The sequence below is a fragment of the Penicillium chrysogenum genome (genome assembly GCF_028827035.1).
Source record: "Penicillium chrysogenum strain IBT 35668 chromosome Unknown utg000004l_segment0_segment0, whole genome shotgun sequence".
NCBI classification, from domain to species: domain Eukaryota; kingdom Fungi; phylum Ascomycota; class Eurotiomycetes; order Eurotiales; family Aspergillaceae; genus Penicillium; species Penicillium chrysogenum.
In genome coordinates, this window is record NW_026622752.1 from 1,858,289 (window position 1) to 1,879,959 (window position 21,671).

General features: G+C 48.5%; 8 protein-coding genes across 8 annotated transcripts; 3 read left to right on the forward strand and 5 right to left on the reverse strand.

Moving 5' to 3' along the window:
* Positions 1-144: 144 nt before the first annotated feature.
* N7489_006634 (uncharacterized protein) lies at positions 145-381 on the forward strand (the record flags this gene model as incomplete). The annotated part of the gene is made up of 1 exon (XM_056712384.1): positions 145-381. One exon carries the CDS (start codon positions 145-147, stop codon positions 379-381), a length of 237 nt encoding a protein of 78 aa, XP_056566099.1.
* A 994-nt stretch (positions 382-1,375) lies between these two features.
* N7489_006635 (glycoside hydrolase family 43 protein) lies at positions 1,376-2,488 on the forward strand (the record flags this gene model as incomplete). Its single annotated transcript, XM_056712385.1, has 3 exons — positions 1,376-1,699; positions 1,764-1,952; positions 2,000-2,488. The coding sequence occupies 3 exons, from the start codon at positions 1,376-1,378 to the stop codon at positions 2,486-2,488; spliced, it is 1,002 nt and encodes a 333-aa protein (XP_056566100.1).
* Positions 2,489-2,632: 144 nt separating this feature from the next.
* N7489_006636 (uncharacterized protein) lies at positions 2,633-4,512 on the reverse strand (the record flags this gene model as incomplete). The annotated part of the gene is made up of 6 exons (XM_056712386.1): positions 2,633-3,645; positions 3,702-3,954; positions 4,022-4,072; positions 4,127-4,264; positions 4,313-4,343; positions 4,394-4,512. The coding sequence occupies 6 exons, from the start codon at positions 4,510-4,512 to the stop codon at positions 2,633-2,635; spliced, it is 1,605 nt and encodes a 534-aa protein (XP_056566101.1).
* Positions 4,513-5,335: 823 nt separating this feature from the next.
* On the reverse strand, positions 5,336-5,912 carry N7489_006637 (Major facilitator superfamily domain general substrate transporter; the record flags this gene model as incomplete). Its single annotated transcript, XM_056712387.1, has 4 exons — positions 5,336-5,430; positions 5,488-5,584; positions 5,709-5,726; positions 5,778-5,912. 4 exons carry the CDS (start codon positions 5,910-5,912, stop codon positions 5,336-5,338), a joined length of 345 nt encoding a protein of 114 aa, XP_056566102.1.
* Positions 5,913-7,397: 1,485 nt separating this feature from the next.
* On the reverse strand, positions 7,398-9,229 carry N7489_006638 (GID4/VID24 family protein; the record flags this gene model as incomplete). Its single annotated transcript, XM_056712388.1, has 4 exons — positions 7,398-7,588; positions 7,651-8,996; positions 9,053-9,156; positions 9,212-9,229. 4 exons carry the CDS (start codon positions 9,227-9,229, stop codon positions 7,398-7,400), a joined length of 1,659 nt encoding a protein of 552 aa, XP_056566103.1.
* Positions 9,230-10,094: 865 nt separating this feature from the next.
* Positions 10,095-11,426, reverse strand: N7489_006639 (uridine-cytidine N-ribohydrolase; the record flags this gene model as incomplete). The annotated part of the gene is made up of 5 exons (XM_056712389.1): positions 10,095-10,640; positions 10,695-11,011; positions 11,060-11,264; positions 11,313-11,320; positions 11,369-11,426. 5 exons carry the CDS (start codon positions 11,424-11,426, stop codon positions 10,095-10,097), a joined length of 1,134 nt encoding a protein of 377 aa, XP_056566104.1.
* A 252-nt stretch (positions 11,427-11,678) lies between these two features.
* On the forward strand, positions 11,679-15,160 carry N7489_006640 (PXA domain-containing protein; the record flags this gene model as incomplete). The annotated part of the gene is made up of 3 exons (XM_056712390.1): positions 11,679-12,189; positions 12,279-13,080; positions 14,215-15,160. 3 exons carry the CDS (start codon positions 11,679-11,681, stop codon positions 15,158-15,160), a joined length of 2,259 nt encoding a protein of 752 aa, XP_056566105.1.
* Positions 15,161-16,065: 905 nt separating this feature from the next.
* N7489_006641 (uncharacterized protein) lies at positions 16,066-17,780 on the reverse strand (the record flags this gene model as incomplete). Its single annotated transcript, XM_056712391.1, has 3 exons — positions 16,066-17,206; positions 17,261-17,282; positions 17,336-17,780. The coding sequence occupies 3 exons, from the start codon at positions 17,778-17,780 to the stop codon at positions 16,066-16,068; spliced, it is 1,608 nt and encodes a 535-aa protein (XP_056566106.1).
* Positions 17,781-21,671: the final 3,891 nt, after the last annotated feature.

Here is a 21,671-nt window from a genome sequence, read left to right on the forward strand (position 1 = left end):
CAAGCTAGAGTGAAGGAAATTGTCTCGTTAGTGGTTTTCATGTTAGAGAGTGGGCTATAGCTGCTGCCAAGCCCGTGAGCATATAGAGCGTGTATATAAAGAGTTGAAATGCTTCATTACGATCTGGCACACTCTGGATTGACCATGCCTCGGGATCCGGTGCCATTCACGGAGGCAGCCTCCGAAAACCCTTCTGCGGGGAAGGAGTTTAGAGCGGGGCAGGCAGGAATCGACATGTGGAGTGAACCTGGCCACTACAGAAAAGGAAGAGGAAAGGTTGAGCTCACATGGCGAGCCGGTGATGCTTCTCACCCCTCGTTTACTGTCGTAGAGTCAGTCCGTGTTAGCAAGTCTTGTATCCAGATACCACTAGACCCATGAGCACACGTTTTGATCTACGCACGAAAATTGTCTCGCTTTTAGGGATGAATTAAGCCCACGCATCATAATGTTCAGCGTTCAAACTCATCATACGGGGAAACACGCATCGGGAATTCCTCCACTCTAGCTTGGCACAATATCGGCGTCCGGGCTGATTAACGGCACACGACGCCGAGGGATAAACAATCGCGCTCCTCGTCATATTTAGGTGAACGGAGCTGACCACTAAGGCCAATGACGACCTGCCTGGGTTAACACTCTATGTGCCCCCCCAAGAGATCGACAATACAATCCACGACTAGCTGAATAATAGAAACGGAAAGGCCATTGTCAGGGACTAGGGTAGCTGCAAGTAGCGCTCCGCACAAACCGAATCTGTTCGAATATCCTTGAGTTGGCTGGTCAAAGTGCCTATGCGAACATGCCTCAGAGGCCAACTGAGCTGGTCCACTGTCGTTCCTGCCCCAAGATGTATTCCCGATGCAAAATAACGAGCTTTCATGACGCAGCTGGGCAGGTATGTAAATCACAGCCCGATCCGGTCTGAAACTGTCTCACCTAGGTAAGGTCACTGCGGGCAGTGATGGGTTGAGCACATGGAAGGAACGATAGGTTCCTCACAGCCACCACCAAAGGTCGATCCTACCTAGGTAGCCATGCCAGGATCGAGCCATACCAAATCGGGTATAAACTCCTAAATGATCGGCGGCAAACCATGTCTTGCTAAACTGTCAACCGTGGTAAAACTCGGAGAATGTGGGGACCAACCCCGCAAAGTCCTCCGGATCGACAGCTCTGTACAGCTTCCAACACTGACTATTTTGGATATTTACCGGTGGTCTTGAGGCCGAGAATACCGAAACTAATTGTCCGACATACAACAACTGATTGTTAGTGGAATGTATAAAATGGACCAACTCGCACAAGGAGTATTCTATTTCCATCTCCAGGAAGACCTCAAGATCCAATTTCTTCAACAATTTCTTCGACCAAAATGAAAGGCTTCACGTACCTCACCACCGCCTTCCTGGCCATTCTACCTGCCCTTGCTATCCCAACGGGATCAACCCTACAGAAAAAGGCAGACTCGAGTAAAGTCGGCTATTTGGCTGTCTACTGGACAACTGAGGACAATAGCGTTTACTTTGCCCTCAGCAGCAACGATGATGCTCTAGGATTTAAGTCTATCAATGGAGGCAAACCGATCGTGTCACCTACGCTTGGGACAAAAGCCGTCAGGGACACATCAATCATTGCCGGACAAGGCAAAAGCGCAGGGAAGTTCTACATTTTGGGCACTGATTTGAATATTGATGCGGTATGTCCCAGTCCATCTTATTGTGAACATTCGCGTACAGGGTAGGGTTACTGATCGAATTTAGACAAATTGGGAGGCTAGCACTCGCACCGGATCCCGCGGACTATTTGTTTGGGAGAGCACTGATTTGGTCACTTGGGGAAATGAGCGACTGGTGACAGTTGAGGATGAAACGGCTGGAATGGCCTGGGCTCCCGATGCATACTGGGATTCCTCGAAAGGACAATACTTTGTCCACTGGGCTTCGCAATTGGTATGTTCGAATCTTTCAAACGCCATTTGATCTGCTAACAAGATCAGTATTCTGCGGATGACACCGACCACACCGGCGAGCCTACCCTAAACACCAGTATGCGGTATTCCTACACTAGCGACTTCAAGACTTTTACCACACCAGAGACATACGTGTCACTTGGTGACACCACTGTAATTGATATGGCTTTCCTGGAAGACGAGAACACGCTCACCCGATTCTATGTTACGGGAGGGGGGCCAGTGGAACAGACCAGTACCAACGGACTTTTTGGTGATTGGACTACAGCCAAAGGAACGATCGAGAATAGCTCTGGCTACGAGGCGCCATATGCATTCTGGGATAACGTGGAAAATGGTCTGGCATACCTTCTCTGTGATAAGGTGGGCAGTGTTACTGGAAACCACGCATGGCAGTCGACCGATCAGGCTTCCGGTACATTCACCGTGAATGACACCCACGACTTAGCTTTCATGCGGCATTTGTCAATTCTGCCAGTGACCCAGGATCAGTATGATGCATTGTCGGCGTTATAAGTATGAATTAGCCGCTCCCTTGAAGGTCCCTCGGGCTATTCACATCCGAACATGGAGGCTACAATTACGATATTGAATAAACTCAATCACTTGGTTTCAAAGGTTGCAAACCTGTATATAGGCTCCATTTTTCGCTATCTCCGCTTATTCGGGGTTATTATCAATCGAACTGTCCACGGCCCATCCATTGAGCATAGTATAGTCGGAATATGGCGAGGTGCCATGCAGGGTCTCATAGTGCTTGCGAGGCCCGCACTCTCTCAACTTGGCAGAGTCTGCGTTGATGCACCGGTGCTGCATGATAGCCGCGATTTGTCGACCCGCATCCAGTCCTTCAAAGTACGCACCGTGAAGGAACCCAAAGAAGGTCGGGCTGGTAGCTTCGCCAGCAAACCATAGCCGGCCAGCATTAGCGCGGAGGTTCTGATGCATCTCCAGAGATGTGGCAGGGGGCCAGTTGGAGTAGCTGCCGTAGGCCCAAGGCTCTGAGGTCCAGCGTGGGTACATGAATGCAGTTGGCTCAGGGATATCCTTGTCCGGGAACATCTTGCGCAAAACTTCCATTGCTTCCTTCTTGGTCTGCTCGTCAGTTTGGCGCTCGACTCGGTAGGCAAACTCGTTGGTCACGGTTACGAAGATGATGTTGGAATCAGGGAGGAATCCGGGAGTAGATAGTGACTGCCAGATCGGGTACCAGCCACGGGTTACAGGATCTGCATAGAGGTGGTATTGTGTTTCCGAGGGCCAGAAGGTTTCGTTGAACTGGAAGAAGATCTTGGTGTATGTTCCCATGTTGAACTTCTGAATAGCTTCCAGCTTCCAATCTGGGAGTTCTGGAGAGAAGTTGACAGCGCCACGCTGTAGAACTCCCAGTGAGAATGTGGTAATAGCATAATCTGCTTCTACGCAGCTGCCGTCTTTGTTGTGAACTCTAACACCATGGTCCGAATACGTGATGTTCGTGACCTCCGTGTTCAAGTGAAGACGCGGGTCATTATCACGGAGGAAAGTCGACGCAATCTTTTTAATAATGAAATTCAATCCACGCTGGTCAATAACCAAGTTATCGTGGTCGCTGAAATAATTGAAAGTCAAGTTATCACCCGCACAGCCGAAGACAAACGAGCTCTCTATTGGGGAGTAAGCAGCTTCAAAGTCTAGTCAAAGATGTTAGTTGATCGCGCTAGGTGCATTCACAAGGCAGACAACCTACCCCATGACCACCAGTCAACAGCCTGTGCTTCCATGTCATGTACCTTGGGCGTCCAACCCGCCAAGGCGAGACCTGACTTGGCATTTTGATCCTGCAGATTCTGAGTAAGAATCTCACCTGCCTTTGCGTTGGCAATCTCATAGGCCTCGTCATAGGCGTCGATTAGATGGCTATAGTCGAAATAACCATCCTTGTTGTAGGTAGATACATTGTCATAGTTTGAGAATTCGGTCTTCAGTCCGTATTTTTGAGCCTGCCCGAGGTCAGTTTGAATTTGATGGAAGACATTTTGAGACGCTTTGAGACATTTTGAGACCTACCAAGAGCCAGATCGGGTTCTGTGGGCCTCCTTCACTTCCAATACCTTGTACCTGTTTGACTTGTGAGCGGGATCCTTTGCATCCTTTCATGTGCCTGAGACATACCCAGTTGGCACCCATCTCAATATTATAGGGCTTCCCATCTTTGTCTTTGCCGAAAGGCTTGTGCCAAGCCCGGCCGCCGATAGTATCGCGGTACTCGAGAATCACGAAATCGTGCACGGAAGCATTCGTTAGGGCTTGCTATGGACTTTGTCAATAACATAAAGATAAAGAAGATGGGAGACCCACAGCAGCCGTAATACCAGCCACACCACCTCCCCTATACTTGGATGAGCTTCGAAATCAATTAATAAGAAGTCTAGTGCTTACAAGATCGCAACTTTAGTCTTCTTGCAAGTTCCCTCGGTTCGAGCTTGGTGAGGTGCACCGATAACAGGCAGGATAGTGCCTGCTATCGCGGCCAAAAGTGAAAGGTGGTGCAAATGCATGGTGAAGCTCTAGAGATCAGAAAGGGGATCGATCGCAATAAATAATCCCGACCCACAGCCCTGGAGACGGCTGAGCTGAACCAGCAGAGAGATAAGAACCCGGTGAGAGATGATCTACCTTGAGCTGGATGTAACCGACTCCTCGGACTTTCCGCGATCGGGCAAGTACATGCGGGAAAGAGAAGCATAATTTAAATCATTGGATGTACCTAGTGCATATAGATAGCTGCGGGGATGGCTTCAATATCCTCCGTTTTCCGATCTAATCAATTCTAGTCTCATTCCTATTACGTTTGGAATGCTGAATTAGGCTGGTACATCAAGAACATTCCTATATAGTCAGATATACTTACATTTTTCCCGGAATATCTCGAGATAGGCGAGTCTATAACGCTTAAGGGTTACTCCTTACGAGTATCTCCCAACGTGCTCAGGATAACGAATATTGTCGGGGGATTACAATAACCGGTACTTCCGCTAAAATCATGCACAGGCAAAGAACTAGACTCCACCACTAGTTTCGGCATTAGACCCTCGGTAGTCATACATACCTGGTATGGCTCGAAAGCTGTGTTGGAAGCTTTGCCGAACATGCTTGAATTGTTTCAGACAAAGACTCTGCGAAGCGATTGTTGTTGAGGATTCTTTGGATAAGCTGTAACAAAGAGTCAGAATACCATGCCTTCCACCCGGGACCTGAATACTCACCTCATCGGGTTGAGATACCCCCTGCAAGGTCCGCCGAAGGTCGTTGGCAGACAACAATAAGAGGGAACTGTCCTATAAATGACCTGTTTGCTCATTAGTTTATAATAGATAATTCTCAGGGACCAATTGGATCACCAGAGCTTATGCCCAATGTAGAGGCAACTGAAAGGTAGCTTCGTAAAACCGCAACTTCGGATGGAGAAACGAGATCTGCGAGATTATCAGCATCACCCTTGGGAAATATGGAGAACCGGAAGTGATACTCACCATTGAGCAAACTTGAAATAACATCGACCAGCCCAGAGACACCGATCCCTGTCAGAACCTCGCTGCTATCAACATTGGCATTGACAATGATATTCCCCTGCAGTAGCTTTTAGCAATTTGCATCATAGGTTGTTTGCTGTCAAATAACATACGTGACGAGAGTGTCAAAGGCAAAAATCACGAAAGCAATGATGAGGACGGGCTTGTGTCCATATACTTACTGCGCATAGATGAGCATACTAAGACATATTAGATGCAGGATATTCTGACAGGGAACTTCAAGAACTTACCACTGGAAGCGCTACAGAGTACCCAAAATTGTAGCATGATGTAAGCCAAGGTCCTAACCTTGGAAATCCGATCTTTGGAAGACTTTCCCAATCTCCTTCCTCATTTGTTGCGGCCACAAATGAACCATCGGCCATTGCGAGGTAAGTACCTTCATGAAACATTTTAGTTACCCGTCTTCGCCAATTGATACTATCGCTGTCTCACCCATAATTGCGACCGCTAGAAAGACTCTTTTTACCTGCCCTTCCTCTTAATCTTCAGTATTTTCGAGAACATGTTCATCGAGCAAGCGCGACGCCTCGCTCAATAAGTCATTGCCAGGCACGTCGGAATTTGCGGTTTTGGCAGCTTGGGAAAAGAACGGTGATACGAAGATTCAAAGGTACGATCAGAGAAGATCAAGTATATCAACACACGTTACCGACCACACCTGTACTACTACGCATGCAGGAAGATCGGGGAGTTCGCGATGTATTGGATCCATCACATCCCTGCCCAATATGAAAATGCGGCTGAGGTGAGTCCTTGCATTAAAATCGCCAATATTCGATTGGAATGCAAGCGTGCTATTATATGTAGCCTGTGTGACTCGTCGAGGGTCTACGTGCACATCATTGCATATTGAGTAGCGAGTTTCTTGAAGACTGCATTCATCAACTGTCGGCTGTTCAATTGAGCTCCATCCTTGCAATACACTTTCTTTGGAGTATTTCCAAGGCTGGCTTCCTAATTCTTTCTGCGGGGTACGTACCTTATCTGCAGCTGCAACGAGCCAAATGCATGCAATGGACAAGGAAACGCCATGGCATAGTAGTTTTCATCTAGAAGCCACAGTTAGAACAATGAGCAACATTGCAGCAGTTTCCAAGGTTGGCTTCCGAGACTGGAACGCCGAAGCAGCCATCATAGCATCAATGGATGTATGTTAGCTGCTGGTGATCTACAAATTACCCCTAGCCACCATTACGGCGCTTGTGGGCAAGAGGTCTATTCGCTATGCAGTGAATAATCTTGTCAAGGCAGTTGAGAGAAATTGGGAAGCCCTGATTTTTTTCTCACGGTGGTGTCAATTTGCTTTTTCAGCAGATTCACAGAGACCGGGAGATGATCGATCGAGCCTGCTCAGTCTTGGATTGCCCAGGTGGACATGGCCGAACACTTCTGCAAGCTCCTGAGATACTTCAAGTGCGGTCTCGATGAGATCTGGTTAGTTTGTGATATATCGAGGCGATACATAGGTAATATGGGAGTAATTTTTCGGGACCCTTGAGATAGGTGGAATTTCCTCATTTCCGAAGTTCAATGACCACCAAAGAGGAAACATATTTGTCCATAGATACAAAAACATAAAGACATAGTCATGATTTTGGGGGAAAGGCAGAACCATTGCACCAGTCTGATGGCTACAGGTCCATTTCAGAAGGGAAAAGAAATGCAAAGAAAAAGGACAAACCGAACAAGAACACCGCCGAGCTATGCAAAGGGCCGTGTCAGATGCCATCTGAAGTTTTCCCAAACGCCAAATCAGAGACACCAAAGGTTCAGATAGTAAGGACCAGAAGGTTATTCCGGGCGGAAACAAAGATAACAAGAAAAGGAGATGCAAAATATGCTTCCTTTCAGCGGAAACCGTAAGAAGGGCGAACCATTTTCGATACTTCCGGATTCAGAGAGAGCTGCTGGTAAGGCGAGCTTCCTGGGTCGTAGTACAGACCTTCGATGTGCCCGTCCTCGCGGCGAAGGGAGATGTAGTAGAATCCAGAGATTGTAAGACCTTGACGAGCATCGGTTGGTGTGATGAAGCATCGTTCTGGGGCATGTTAGCAAACACAGAATGTACAGTGGAAGGATACATGATCTCCCGCTACTTACCCTTCCATCTCATCAAGATCCATCCCTTAGACAATTCCTCGGCAATCCACTTCCGGCTCACAAGGTTCCGGGCCATCTCAGCATCTGTCAGATCCTTGAACGGCTGCAATTCACGCCAGTATGTACTATCAATGTCTGCATCTGCTTTGAAGTTCTTTGTCTCCAGCGTGTGATTGTTGAAATCGATAATTTCACCCTCCAAGAAAGTTACGATGTGTGCATCATGGGTGGGCGAGGTCTTGTCGGGGATGTTGTAGGCCTCCATCGTGCCAGATAAAGTCATGTCATCATGGTTGATCTGGTGTATGGTGACCTTGACAGGCCAGTTTTCGTCGCGGTTGTTAGCCAAGTATCGGCGGCCACTTGTGGTAGAAACGCTGATTCGGGTGCTATCACTTCCATTTACAATGACAGGTTCACTTGGGGCGTTCGGACTGGGGATGCGTTGCGACAACACTGAGCACCCGGCACTTGCAGCTCGTTGACAGCCCGAAAAAGCCATGCCAGATCGAAGCCATGAGCATGCCGGGGGTGGTGCAATGTTCGGAGTGTATAGAATGAAGTCCGTATCTCTCCAAGACTTTGTATCCATCGAGAAGGATAGCCGGCTGTCTGCCAAGACAAGCATACTGTCTTCAAGGGAGTTTGAATACCGAATGCGATCAAGATAGTGGATGGTTTCCCCCAGCACATTGCTCAGACATGTGTCTGAGTGTAGCTGGCGATGAGCGGCAGCCCGAGCGCGTAGGTCATTGTGGGTGAGGTTGGTATGATGTGAATCCCCGCGCGCCGCAGGACGATAGCGGTATCCCCGAGATGCGACCCCGATTGTATTTTCAGCGTCCTCGTCCGGAGTGGCATCTGAATAGCGATCGATGATGTAGTTCTCCAGTGTACGACTTCTTGAAAGCCGAGGCTGACGCCTTGCAGATTGTAATAGTGCCGCCACTGCAGAGATCGATGGCCGAGCCTGACTGCTGCCCGGCAGCGTTGCATACTCATGGGGTATCAGTTGGGCGGGGCCAGGGACCTCATTGCGCGGAGGCCGTGCGGGGGGTGTATCACGACTTGAGGTGGAATGGAGGAAGGGCTCCATTTGATCGTCTTCTGACTCTTCGCGCACAGCACCATCCTCATCATCGGATCCGGGTGCCCATCCATACAACGATCGTGAGTTGGGCACTCGGCCTTCGTAGTTCGGCATGTCGGTTGATCTCTCTTGGCGACGCACAATCGGGATGCGACGGTTGAGTTCAACGGAGGTGCGCGGGTTGGCGGGATCATCAACCTCCATACGGTCTTCGTTTTGCGGTGGATTGGTTGGGTAGCGGCGGCGCCGCTGTCGGCTCAAGGAGGGTAGTAGCGGGTTGAAGAGAGCTGGTCGCGATCGCAGAAAGTTCACGTTGTCATCGTGAGCGTTGTCAGTCTCCACGGGGGCAGGTGTGGGAATCGACGATCGGCGCGGGGGTCAGGTGTCGCGGTCGTCGAAGAGAGTGGCGTGCTGTGCTGGAGGATATTAGCTCACGAATTATAGATGGTGGATTGCAAGGATGAAATGTACTGAGTTAGGAGGCGGCATCCTGATCGGAATGCGCCGTCAAGGAGTGTGCGGGATCGACGTTGGCCATGCAAGGCCAAGAAACCAATATGTGTGTACAAATAGACAAATAAGTCTGGGGAAAGACGCCCACAAAATGAGATGGAGAAAGTGTTAGATGTTGTGCTTCTAGGACTCTGGAGATGTGGAGATGCCCGCAACATATGACGTTCTTCCTTTCAGCCGGCTCAGGGTCGTCTCTTGAAATCCGTGGATTCTGTCGGACTTCATTGAAATTCATGGGGATGTCAGTTGTGATTTCTTGATTATTTGTATTCTTACTTATTTCTATGCACACATATGTATGTATGAATAAAGTCATACCCCTGGCAGTCAGGAACGTGGACGGCCGCCCCTGTCATTCTGCAAAACATCACCCCTGTGGACCAACTGGCGGCATCTAGAAAGCGATCTATAAAGGTCATTTCACCAAAAAAAAAAAAAAAAAAAGCCACATATATGCACAACAAGCTTTCATCGGGATTGATATATCCCAGCGCATTAAACCACCAATGGCTCCCCAGGTCGGCAATCCGGTTCTTCATTGACAGAAGCGGGGAAACTCCAGGCACTTTCTCGGCTTGTCAGTAGGAGGTCCTGTTGGTTGAATAGTGACATTCACAACCTTGGAATACATCTATGGATATTTTTCTGGTTCTAAGGATAAATACGAATGGATTCTTGTACTACCTGGACATGTTGCAAATCCTGTTCTATGACCCATATGTAACCTCCATCAAGATATTGTTCTGATCAGTGTAGTATATGTGCAGTTGAAGATCTAGTCCACAGTATAAAGTAACTAAAGCTCTTGAAGGCCTCACAGACCATCTTAATATGTTGCAAATCAGACCATGCGTGCAGCATTGCAACCATCGGCTATCTGGACACATTGTAGGACCATGTTCCAGAAGGCATCGAGATCAACACCCCTGGGAACAGCAACACCCGGGCCATCAACAGGAGTAGCTATCGAGCGACCCAGCTGACCTGTTTTGGATACATCTTTCCCGTGCTGCCCATCTGTGACAATACTCAAAGCAAAACGCTCGCCGCCTTTATCATCAAAAGCAAGAGCTTGATTGGGATGTTTGCTGGCAAAGGCTGGATTCAGCGTCGACAATACCACAGCCACGGCAAGAGGATCATGCAGTGGAGGCCCAGTGGTCAAACCAAAGGCATTCTCATATGTGGCAGCAAAGAAATTGAGTAGTGCATGCAATATCTGCCGAAGGATAGTGGGCCCCTCGGCCGAGTGGATCGAGCCATGCAAGATGCGCGTTTGGACAGCCTGTGATGCTAAGACCTGATGTGTGAGATCTAAGGCCATGATAGTCGTCTTAGATGCAAGAACTGGGTTGCTAAAGATTGACTCGGCAGACTCCGGGTCGCACTATACCATGGTGAATAGACGAGCCAGAGAGGGATGACAGAATTGGAAACGTACGTAGAAGTTGAACTCAGCCCATGGGGTCACATTTCCGATCCTGGTCTTCTCACCTGGAAGTCTGCTCATGGGAGCATCGGTGAATCCTTCACCGATGGCACCACCCATAATGCTCAGCCCTTGGATGTGTTCAGCCACCTCGGGGAATGTCGCAAACAACAGTGCGATGTTAGTCAAGGTACCCGTTGCAACTACCCAGGGAGTACCCTTGGGCTGTGCAAGAAGAGCATCTCTCATGGCCAAAATGGCATTCTTATCGGTGATGGGTGCTCTAGTGGCCTTGGGAAGTAGGTCGGTCCCGTCCAGTCCAGACTCGCCTAGAAAGTGTTATTAAACATTTCGTTCGCAAGGCCACCACTCCCTACCGTGAATGTTGGGCGCATGAAGAGCAGGCCGTGAAAATGGCTTATTGCTTCCGGGATAGACAGGAATATCGGGCTTGCCGATCGCCTCTAGAACGCTGCCAGCATTGGCGGTTGTCTTCTCTAACGATGCATTCCCATGTATAGTACTGATTCCAAGAAGCTCCAAAGATGGATGGTGAGCAGCAATCAAAATTGCAAAGGCATCCTATATCATATTAACAAATGTCTCTCTGAAATGACTTTTGAGGCTTACATCATGGCCTAAGAGCAGTCAGTAAGATGGAAGCGAGAGGAACACGAGGGACTGACCAGGGTCGCAATCCAGCCACAAGGGAGTAGGACTATATTGGGTAGCTGGGTCTAACATGATGTATATCTCAGAGCAACAGATACAATTGAGAATCAAGGGGCCACTTGGGCACTTAAGTACATCTGGCCGGATATAAACAGATCCCCGCATCAATGGATGGCGATAAGGCTTATCGTGAAGCCCTAAGCCCTATAGTCCCATTTGGGCCAGGTACAGATCATCAACTCCAAGTTTAACTGTCTTGCTTTAACAGAGAACGCTTTGTTCCTTGGTAGCTATTGAACCAACTTTAAACGCCTATGAGATGAAATGAATGATCTGCTCCGCCCCGGTCTTCAGCCGATATCCCATCTCAAGGCTGGGCCGACAACCTCCAGCTCCAGATCCACCGCGCTGCCTTCCCCGACGACGCTTCAACCTCCTTCGCGTCCTTCCTCTCGACTCCGCACACAAAGAGATTGTGGTAAGGATGATCTGGACTCTATTAGCGACAAGGCCACTGTCGCCCTGATCCGACGCGTCCTGTGCCCCCAGACCGGCAACCATGGAGCATCTTCCCCACAGCCTCCGGAAGAGCTGTTACCTCCCCTCACGAGCTCCAATGACGTTGATCGTCAACTCTATGCCCTTCTCGCCATTATAATAAAAGAATTTGTTTATTCGTGGTACTCGAAGATTACCCCGGATCAGGCTCTTGTGAATGAAGTTCTACAAGTAATTGCGCACTGCACGCGTGCACTTGAGCAGAGGCTGCGCCAAATCGACGTTGCACAACTGGTCCTGGACGAGATTCCTGGCCTGGTGGAAGCACATGTACTCTGTGAGTCTTGACCATTTTAAAGTTCTTCTTGTCGGAATCCATGGTAGTTCCGCGGAGGGGGAAACCTTGCTAATTATATGATCTTCCAGCGTACAGACAAGCCAGGCAACAGTCACACCTTTCTGGTCTGCCGACGTCGTACCGTACGCTCTATCATGAGCTAAATCCACACCCCGGTCTTTCTCCAGTACCTGATCCAGGGGACCCAGATACGATCGCCGAGCAGATAGAGAACGAAGCGGTGTATCGACGACTACTCGCCAACGGTATTCTAGCAGTTCTTCTTCCAACGGAAGACCTCGAGAATAGCAGTCTCCGAGCCCTGGTGGTTGATGTTATAGCAGATCTGATCCTGGGAAACCAAATTAGTGGCAGGGCATGCGAAGGATGGTTCATTTGGGAAAATATAGGCAAACTCGCCGCTCAAGTGGGACGTCGCCAAACGCAAGATAACACAAAATCCCTGGACCCTCAAATCAACCGATTAGAGAAATTTGGCTTACTTTCAGCCGACGATGAGCTGCCAGATCGGCCATCGACGTTCTCAGGCTCGGCTTGGATATGGAACCTTCTACAGGGGATTTATCTTGGTTACGTTGTCCTGCGTTTCATTGCGATGGGGTTATTTCGTGTCGCATCGAATCCAGGCCCTTCACACGGTGCCGGTGTCTCACATGCCTCACCCGTCAACCAGAAAAGAGATGGGATGGAGTCGTCAGATGTCACCACAAGTAGGCGCCCAGTTCTCGACTACCGGATGTATTCCATGGTTTCGCAGATACTAGGAATCTCATGGAGAATGCCATGGCTGAGTGGGCTGCTCTCCCTATTCCAACACCTTATTCTGACAGGCCCAGGAAGGGTCGGTGCTACGGACGGAATCTTTGATAGGTGAGTTTTCTATTTTCTTTAATCTCCGGAGTTCTTCTCTGCAACCCCTCAACGCCCCAACCCTCCTTCTCGAGGGGCTCAGGCCTTGAAAATCAATGACTGTGGAGCAACGGTACGATCTCCGAAACACGATCTACGGGTCAAGTGTCACTTGTGCGAGTCAAGGTGGGACATGAAGCGTCTTGCTCGCATGCTGCGTCGGTCACTTGACTCTGTAACCCTGGGAGGCTGTGGGATTACGGTTATCTTACGGCCTTACATCTTCTTACTGTACGGTCATTACCGTCAGGCTTACTGTGCTGTTCTGGCATCAGATTGGTTGCCTTCAAATCGGTCCGAGCGACCTTGATTTTCTTTCAAGCAGGGGCGACCGTCGCCGGATGCCCTCTGGTTTTCTTTCAGAGAAGTCCCTTGTGTGTGATAGCGCCGGGGCCCGGCCCTTTCCGTGCCGCTCGTCCACTTTTTTCCTGTTGCAAATCTTAAGATTGCCAACATGTGCCAACTTTCGAAGGGCCTTTGCCAAAAAAGAAAGAAAAAGAAAAAGGAATTATGGCCACATCTGGACGATGATCGCACTCTCGGCAAGAATCGTGCACGAGCAAAAGAAAGGAAAAAGGAACGAAAATGCCGATCCATTGAAAGTGAGCTGGGCCATACCTCTTTTGGACGAAAAAGAAACCGTGAATTACTGGTTTCGGTCCAATGAGCGAAATTCCTGCCGGGAAGGATTGGAATTCGTAATCTGGCCGAGGTTCGTGCATGAAGCCTCTCCAGGTACGGAGTACGGAGTAGGGGATGTTACCTGAAGAGGGGGTTCTGAGAGAGAAATGATATCCCAATGGCCCAAGCTCCTCTGCCTAAGACGATCTTGCTCCGCCTCATCCCCACTCTATACGCTCAATTCTCATTTGATGGGCAACTTGGACTTTTTCTTAACTAAAATATGCACGAAAAAAAGAGAAAAAAGCAAAAAAGCAAAAAAAAAAAAAGGCACAACGTCCCGGAAAGCTCCACAGTCGAGATTATCGCTTCGCTTTTTTATTTTTTATTTTTTATTTTTATTTTTGCCTTTTTGGAGTGGACTTGTCCAATTGTTCCGACGTCATTATTTGAGACCTTTGCTAACTCCCACAGATTCCTCCGGGAAACCATTGAGGAGTACGTGCTGACCCCCACTTTGTTGCCCAACCTTCTTCTTGCAACAAGGACCGCCTTGTTCCCAGCCAATACCCGTCCAATACCTCAGATAGCGGCCGGGCATATTGAAGCTCCGACCTCGGCTCTGCAGTCTGTGCAGACCCCGAGACCCAGTCAGAAAGCCCTCACACCCACGGCCTCAACCAATACTCCTATTGCGGAAGGAGTCAGGGGCGCTGATACCGATGTCATTAGTAAACCTAATAATCCGGGGAACAGCAGCAACAGCGGCAATACTGGAGGGGGTGCCTCGACAGCCACCTCAGGCCGCCCGTCGCCACTTTCTACCGTTGCAGCCGATGTCCTAACATCAGAGTTAAATGACCCGGCCGAGCCAGTAAAAAGCAACAGCCCATCTAGCACGGAGATCGCCGCTATCAAGCGACGATGTGCAGCTAGTCTCCTGGCTGTGATCCCGCGCTCCGTCGTACGAACTTTCCTTGGTGTTCCCTTGTCGGCGCCTCCGCCCTACAGTCGTGACGGTACCTGCAGCTCCAACAGTTCGACCTCTCTCGTCACATCCCCACCCCCTTCCCCCAGGGCGCACCTTGGATCTTTTCAGGAGGGGAAGGAAGATATGGCGCCGTCGAATTCGCCTTTGCCTTCGGACCCCTGTCCAGTTGGTTGTGGCCACCTTGCCGCTGAGCGGCTGCGCACAGACGATGATTCGTCTGCGGGGATTGGTTGCGAGGAACGACATCTCCTGGAGACAATCGAAGGTGATTTTCTAGACCTTTTCGCAGATGAATACTGCAATAAACATCTAGTCTGGAGTATTATCGAGACAGTGTTGGCCAAGGTGCTCCCCGAAATGGCTGAGCGCAGTGTTGAGGATTTACTGGAAGATCGTGGGGTGGCGTCAGTGCCGCCTGCATTTGTATAGACTACATATTAGTTGCGGCTTTTTTTTTTAATCACAGACTTAATTAATGAGATATGTCTTACTTATGACTAGCATAAGGTCCAAACCTAAAAATAGTGTGATTGTAGAAGGATATCGGGGGGTATAATAGGCAAAATTAATATGACATGGTTCATACATAGGCGAACCCCATGAAATTATGTTTATGTTCTTTCTGCATGAGCAGCCCAGACCTAAGAAGAAACGGGAAAGGAATTAATATGAAAAGAGCGTAAGAAAGAGATGCAGTACAAGAGAGAGGGGTTTCAAGGAAACAGAATGCAAAGAGGGAAAAAAAAAAAGAGCAGGGGATATAGCAAATAGCAAACCAACAGCCAAAAGAAAATTCAAGTGAAAAAAAGAAGAAAAAAACCCCGAAGAAGAAAGCAAGCGGCAAAACTCCCAAGTCCAAGTCCAAGGATGATCCCAAATTCATATACCATCACATATTGCCGTGTGCCCATTATTCCATATGCATCCACCTCGTCCAGACTAGGAATCCCAGGGTCCTATTCCCAAATCCGTAACCCCAAGAATTGCAAAGAAAAGTAGAGGTCGCCCTCTGGATATGTGTATGTTTTTTGTTTGGTTGCCCGGGTTTTATATCTCGTTGCCATTGCTGGCTGAAGAAGACAGGAAATGGATACAAGAGAAACGTTCGTACAGATGATACCAAAGGAAAGAAAAGAATAACAAATGAACCACCAATAAAGGAAAGGAAGAAGAGAGGGGGAATCACGATTCACGAGTCACGAGTCATAAGTAAAGCAGATAACGTTGGGGAGGGGGAAAGAACCAACAACGAGGAAAAAGCAAGAGGGGGAAAATAAATTCATAGAAAGGGGAAGAGGAGATATGCAAATCGCAACTTGTGCAAGGCTCAAGGCTCATCCCAAGTTGTGGATGCTCCTCTTCTTCGTCATACGTGGGATGGGAACATCCTCATGCTCGTCAATGCGCGGCAAGCCACCCAACAGAAACCCAGCCTGGCTCTTGGCAAGCTCAAGCCTCTCCATGAGCTTCCCGATGGTCATGTACTCCTGTGCGGCCAGGCCAGAAGGTTGATGGTCAAAGTAATTGATCACGAGTTCTAGGGCGCGACGAGCCTCATCCTGTGTCGGTGATCCCGGAGAACTGATGGGCGAGATCGTAGTAGACTTTGATGGCGGCGGCATGGACTTTGTCGTGATCTCTGGGTTGCTGCGATTGCGCTTGATGACGTTTGTCTGGTGGACCGGGCACGTGGCGGGCTTGGGATCGTCCATTTCCAGTGGGGATTGTAGGATGGAGACCGAAAGAGATTCCTGGAGTTCGCGCTTTTGGGGATGCGGGCCTGTGACTTCGTCGGCTGATAGGAGGGTTGGATCGATGGGGACGGAAGGGAAAGTCTGGCTGCGCGGGCGGTTGTTGCTGTTGGCGGCTGGGAGACGGGATTGGCTTGTTGGTGTGAAAGGGCTGTCGGAGACTAAAGTGGATGTTGGGCTGACCATACCCGCCGAGGAAGTGTCGAGTGAGGTTGTGCTCTTGGAATACCCGTGTTGGTATCCCCCTGTCAGATCCGGTAGTTCAGCCATGTCCCGCTTGATTCCTTCTTGGCTCGTTGGAGACAATGGAGATCCGAAGCCATCAATGGGAGATGTGGGCGAGGGTCCGGTGGGACTTTGAAGAGCAGATCCAAAGTCTGTATTGAGCTGGGTTGGGCTGTTTGATCCGCTGCGAATTTCGGTAGATCCTCTGCGCACCTTTGCGCCGAGAAGGTTGTTCTTGTGCTTGAACTTTTCTAGCCAGGCTGCCGTGCAGACCTTTTCCTTGCCTTCAGGGCAGCCGCAAGTGGTAGCGAAGAACAGAGCTTTCTCTTTGATCATCTCATCGCTCAGGGGATATCCTTGGCGCTGATAGTTCCGTGCCCAGTTGGATAGAGCTTTCTCAATATCAGGGACTCTACCCTTAGGCCGTTTGATGGGAGACCGACTCCCATCTTCGGGGTTTAGGTATTTTTCCTTCTGGCGGAGGACCTTGGAAACAGTGCTATTAGATGTTAGATTAAATCCAAATAAAAAAACAATGAAGTTGCAATGGTACCTTCTCTCGACTCCGAACAATGCTGCACATAAAGTCAGCCTAGTCCCTCAACATAGCTAAAGAGATAATGCTTACCTCCAATATCAGTCTGCTTAGCAGTCTTGTTTTCCTCGTGATATATACACATTTGCCGACGATCATCGTCGGTAAGTGTTCTGCGCGGTGTAGACCCTCCAGTCGAGGTCTTTCGCACTGGAGGCATGGGGGCTGAAGGCGACACCGACGTCGGGGTGGTACAAACAGGTAACCCAGATGCAGCAAACGGAGAGTGTGTCGTGAGCATGCTGGGCCAGGAATGCGAAGGCATGGGTAGCGGCATGGAGGCGTAGGGCGGCGGAATTGACATGCCATATGAGTCCACAGCCATGAGCTGCGATGGGCCGTAGTCAAACCCACTATATTCGGGCATGGGAGGCGAGTGCTGAGGTGAAGTAAATGTGCCTATTTCCACCCATGGCGAATGGGGGAATTCGCCCTCTGGCCCAGAATGGGGCTCCGTTTCCATGGTGGGTTCCTCCATGGACAATGGATCTCAGCACAATGGAGATAGGGCTTTTTTTGGTGGGGTTGTGTTTCGTGATAGGCTTCGAGAAGAAATCAAAGAAAGAGAGACAAAAGAGATCCCGGGGAACAAAGAGACAATCTAAGGGTGAGACAATAAAAGCTGATGCATGTTCCACTGCTTCCGTAGACCTGTATAAGATTATCCAGAGAGTAATGTCCCGAGGAGCTCTACAAACTACCTGGGAAGTTGAAGGTGGGAAGTGTATAAAGTATATGATATGCAAGAAGGTAAGAGAGCATGCGGGTAAGGCAATGGGGGTTAAAAGGAAAATGAGGGCTAGGACGATCAGTATCGCGTGGATTTGACAGAACTGAGTATATCGATTGCAACTGGCACGAGAAAGACCGTCCGGAGAAATCCATGATAGCCTTCCCCCGAGAGCTATCCAGCCGAACTGGTCGGTGATTGGCTGATACAGTAAAAAAGTCCATTCGAAAATGAAAAACAAAAATGAATTATAATGAATTATAAGAATAATATCTCAATTTTGATTTTGCGCAATTTCAAAATTATCCCTGTAAATAGAGGGGGAGCGGCGTCTGGTTGGTTGGCCGTGCGATATATTGCGGCAGGGGTTGCATCTCGTCAGGCTCAATTCGTTTTGCGTATTACAGTGTAAACGTATGGAAATCTTCGTTCTCAGGGCTAACGCGGTTTATTCTTGGTTTTTTTTTTTTTTTTTTTTTTTTTTTTTTTTTTTTTGGGATTTTTGGGGATTTTTGTCTTCTTTTTCCCCCTTCTTTGCATTCTCCCGTATGACCTTCCAACCAGGATGGCAGACTCGACAGCACGAGTATGTTGTATACTGGCAATATACGGAGTAGCATGGTAGCTATTCAATATAGGTCCAACATGGCGTCTAATATCGGTAACCTAGGGTTCATATCGGGACAATAGGGTGCAACAGCGTGACCGTTCAGTATTTTCACTCGAAACCTTGACCAATGTTTGACAATGTCTAGCCCGTCAAGGTGGCTATTGTCACGCTTTGACGAGGCTGAGGGTCCCTTTCAAGAAACTTGCGTCAATTCAGGGTTGATCATCCGGAGAAGAACGGGGTTCGTTCAAAGCGTAGCCCACTTTGTAGCTTGATTTGCTCAGAGCCGGGTAGCGGATCGATAAACCGCTGAACCTAAAGCCCGCATGACATTCATGCACATCGCAGGCGAAGACGGCGATCAGGGTGGACCGAGACAAGGATAGCGGCAGACATACTATCGACTATCGTACCGTGGAAAGAGTCTCCATTGGAGATAACCTTTATTTGGGCCAAAAAGCAAACTGTTGGATCAGAGACTCAACATTCAAATTCCTGGCCCCATACAACATAGGATGTATTTCGGGGCACGGTTCACGTTGTGGAGGTGAAGAAACCGGGTCCGAGGGGTCTTTAATCTCTAGTGAACACAAATCATAAGACAGAACGGGGGGGGGACCGAGAGAGAGAAAGAGAAGCAAACCCCTACGGAATAGATTGGATTGAACAGAGACCATATAAGGGAATATTACCAGATTTGGGCGATATTAATTTAGGAAGGCGGATCCTAACCTGGGTTCAGAATATGAACCGCATCAGACATCCACGAGAGATGACACGGCTAAAACTGAGCAAATGAGGAGCAGCGGGACGATCTTTGGGTGGACGAATCTGCCGTCTCCGTTGCCCTGCGGTTGATACGACCTCGTCCATCCAATACAAGGGCCGAACAGTAGGTTGGAGAGTTGCCCTATCACAGGGTGTAAAAGGCATCTTGGAAAGAGGGGGAACTTCCATGGCGATGCAGTTTTGGCGCTAAGATCCCTCGTCTTTCTCCACTGCGCGACCCACTACGGTCCCCTCCGGCCCGGGAACCTTCACCATTTCTTTGCATCTTGCATGTTGAAGGGCAGTCAAAGGCAGAGAGAGAACAGATATAGAGTATAGAGTAATAGATAGGTACAGAGTGTAGGTTGGCTGTCAAGGTAGTACTAGCCGAAGACCGTAGGACGGGCTTCTACAACATATAATACGCTCTGCTATACTCCGGATATTCTCTTTTGGGCCTCTATACAACATAGTCATACTACCCAAATATCCAAGAACCCCGCTTGTTCGACTCAACCACGAGGAAGATGAATGTGAAATCCGCCTGCTTTATTACACACACTTTTCTCGAAATCTGCCGGGATGGAATGTCTCTGAAAGACATCCATAGATCAAAAGCAAAAACAAAGGTCCACGGGTATTCGAGAGGTCTGACAAATCAATTCCCGTGGGCCCGTGGACTAGAGAGAGCTTCAATTGGTACTCCGTACACTACCTGGGGAGGTATGTATGTTTGACAGTCCACTCCGCTGATTTAGTCGCAGTACCAATCATTATGCTTGCTGCCGTCAGATTTCTTTCACTTTGCACCAATTAAATAGAGGGAAACGAAAGAAATGTGTGACGAAATTTAAATTTAAAAGATTTTAATTTTAGCACAGTTTCTAATTTAACGGAAATCGCGCTCACTCGAGTAATTAATGGGCTTTTAAGGGGGAAATTCGGGGTAGGTCTTGGGTTGACGCCATTGGAGATTTCCCATCTTTTTAGGGCACGTTTTGCTTTTCACTGTTCCCACTCTTTTTCGGAGAAGGAGCAGGAACAAGTCTAGACCGGTCAAGATTGAAATTGCCGGGCCAATTCGTATATTTGCTTCTTTCAGTTTGGTCCGTCACTCTTGGCTGTCATTTTCAAGCTCCGGGGAGGAATTTCCAGATATCCCTCGGGGTACACAACTGTAGGGTAACAAGGGTTAGTGTTACTCGAGTCAGGTACCGATTGACCTGCAATTCTAATTCTGTCCGAGGTATCTCCGGGAAGTCGAATTGTGCATAATTAATAGAATCGTCTCGAGAAAATTAATGGTATGGGGAGTACTTCGTACTCCGTATGGCATACTCCGTAGATATGTAAATATGTACTACTCTCGGTTAAGGTATATGTTACTAAAACGAACCAGTATTTATACTTTTTATACTTCGTACTCCATGCACCATAAAAGACTAAGAAAACCACAGTAAGGAATGCTTACTCTGGGGAAGAGCGTGGCTTATGCAATGCAATGCGACGGGGATGACCGATGGATCCTCTAGAGTAAAGATGTACTACGTTGTAGGGTATGGCGATCGGTGCCCTGACAGTCACCTGATGAAGAGGTTACCAAGTAAGTATTAAGTATTATAAAATATACAAGAAATAAATACCGATCTTGCATCTGAGAACAGACCAGATCGTGAACAGTCCCCTTTCTCGTTTTCACTAAATCGACGATTTGCGGATACTCCACCTCACTAGAACTGTTTTGTGTCTCCGCAGAGGTTCATAAGAACTACTCCGTAGCGTACCAGTCTCAGTAGGCTATAAGAACTCCCCATTGGGCGGAATGTAATACCATGTATAGTACAGGGTGGATGGGAGATCAGATAAACGTTCGCCATTCGACCAATATCTCTCTCATTCACCGCTTCTTTTTTCTTAAAATCCATTTGTACCTTGCCTCACTTTTTGCTTTTTTCTGTTTGGTTGAAAACTTTTTGTTAGTTTGCATGTCAATCCTGCGCAGATCTGTACTTTTTTTCTCAAATTTCGGAAAGTAGATGCAGCAAAGAAGCGAAGAGATTAAGACCTAAGAGGTTGAGAAAGAAAAGAAAAACGTGCTAGTCAGTTGACAGATCCATTTTAATCCTCCTCTATCATTCACGAGGTAATATACTCCCCTGGACCTATCGGAAGCCAGACTAGCAGTGCCGTGTTTATTAAACATGCAATGGTTACAACCCGAAGCTCTGGTGGTTTTCGAGTATACGCGACCCCGTTATGAT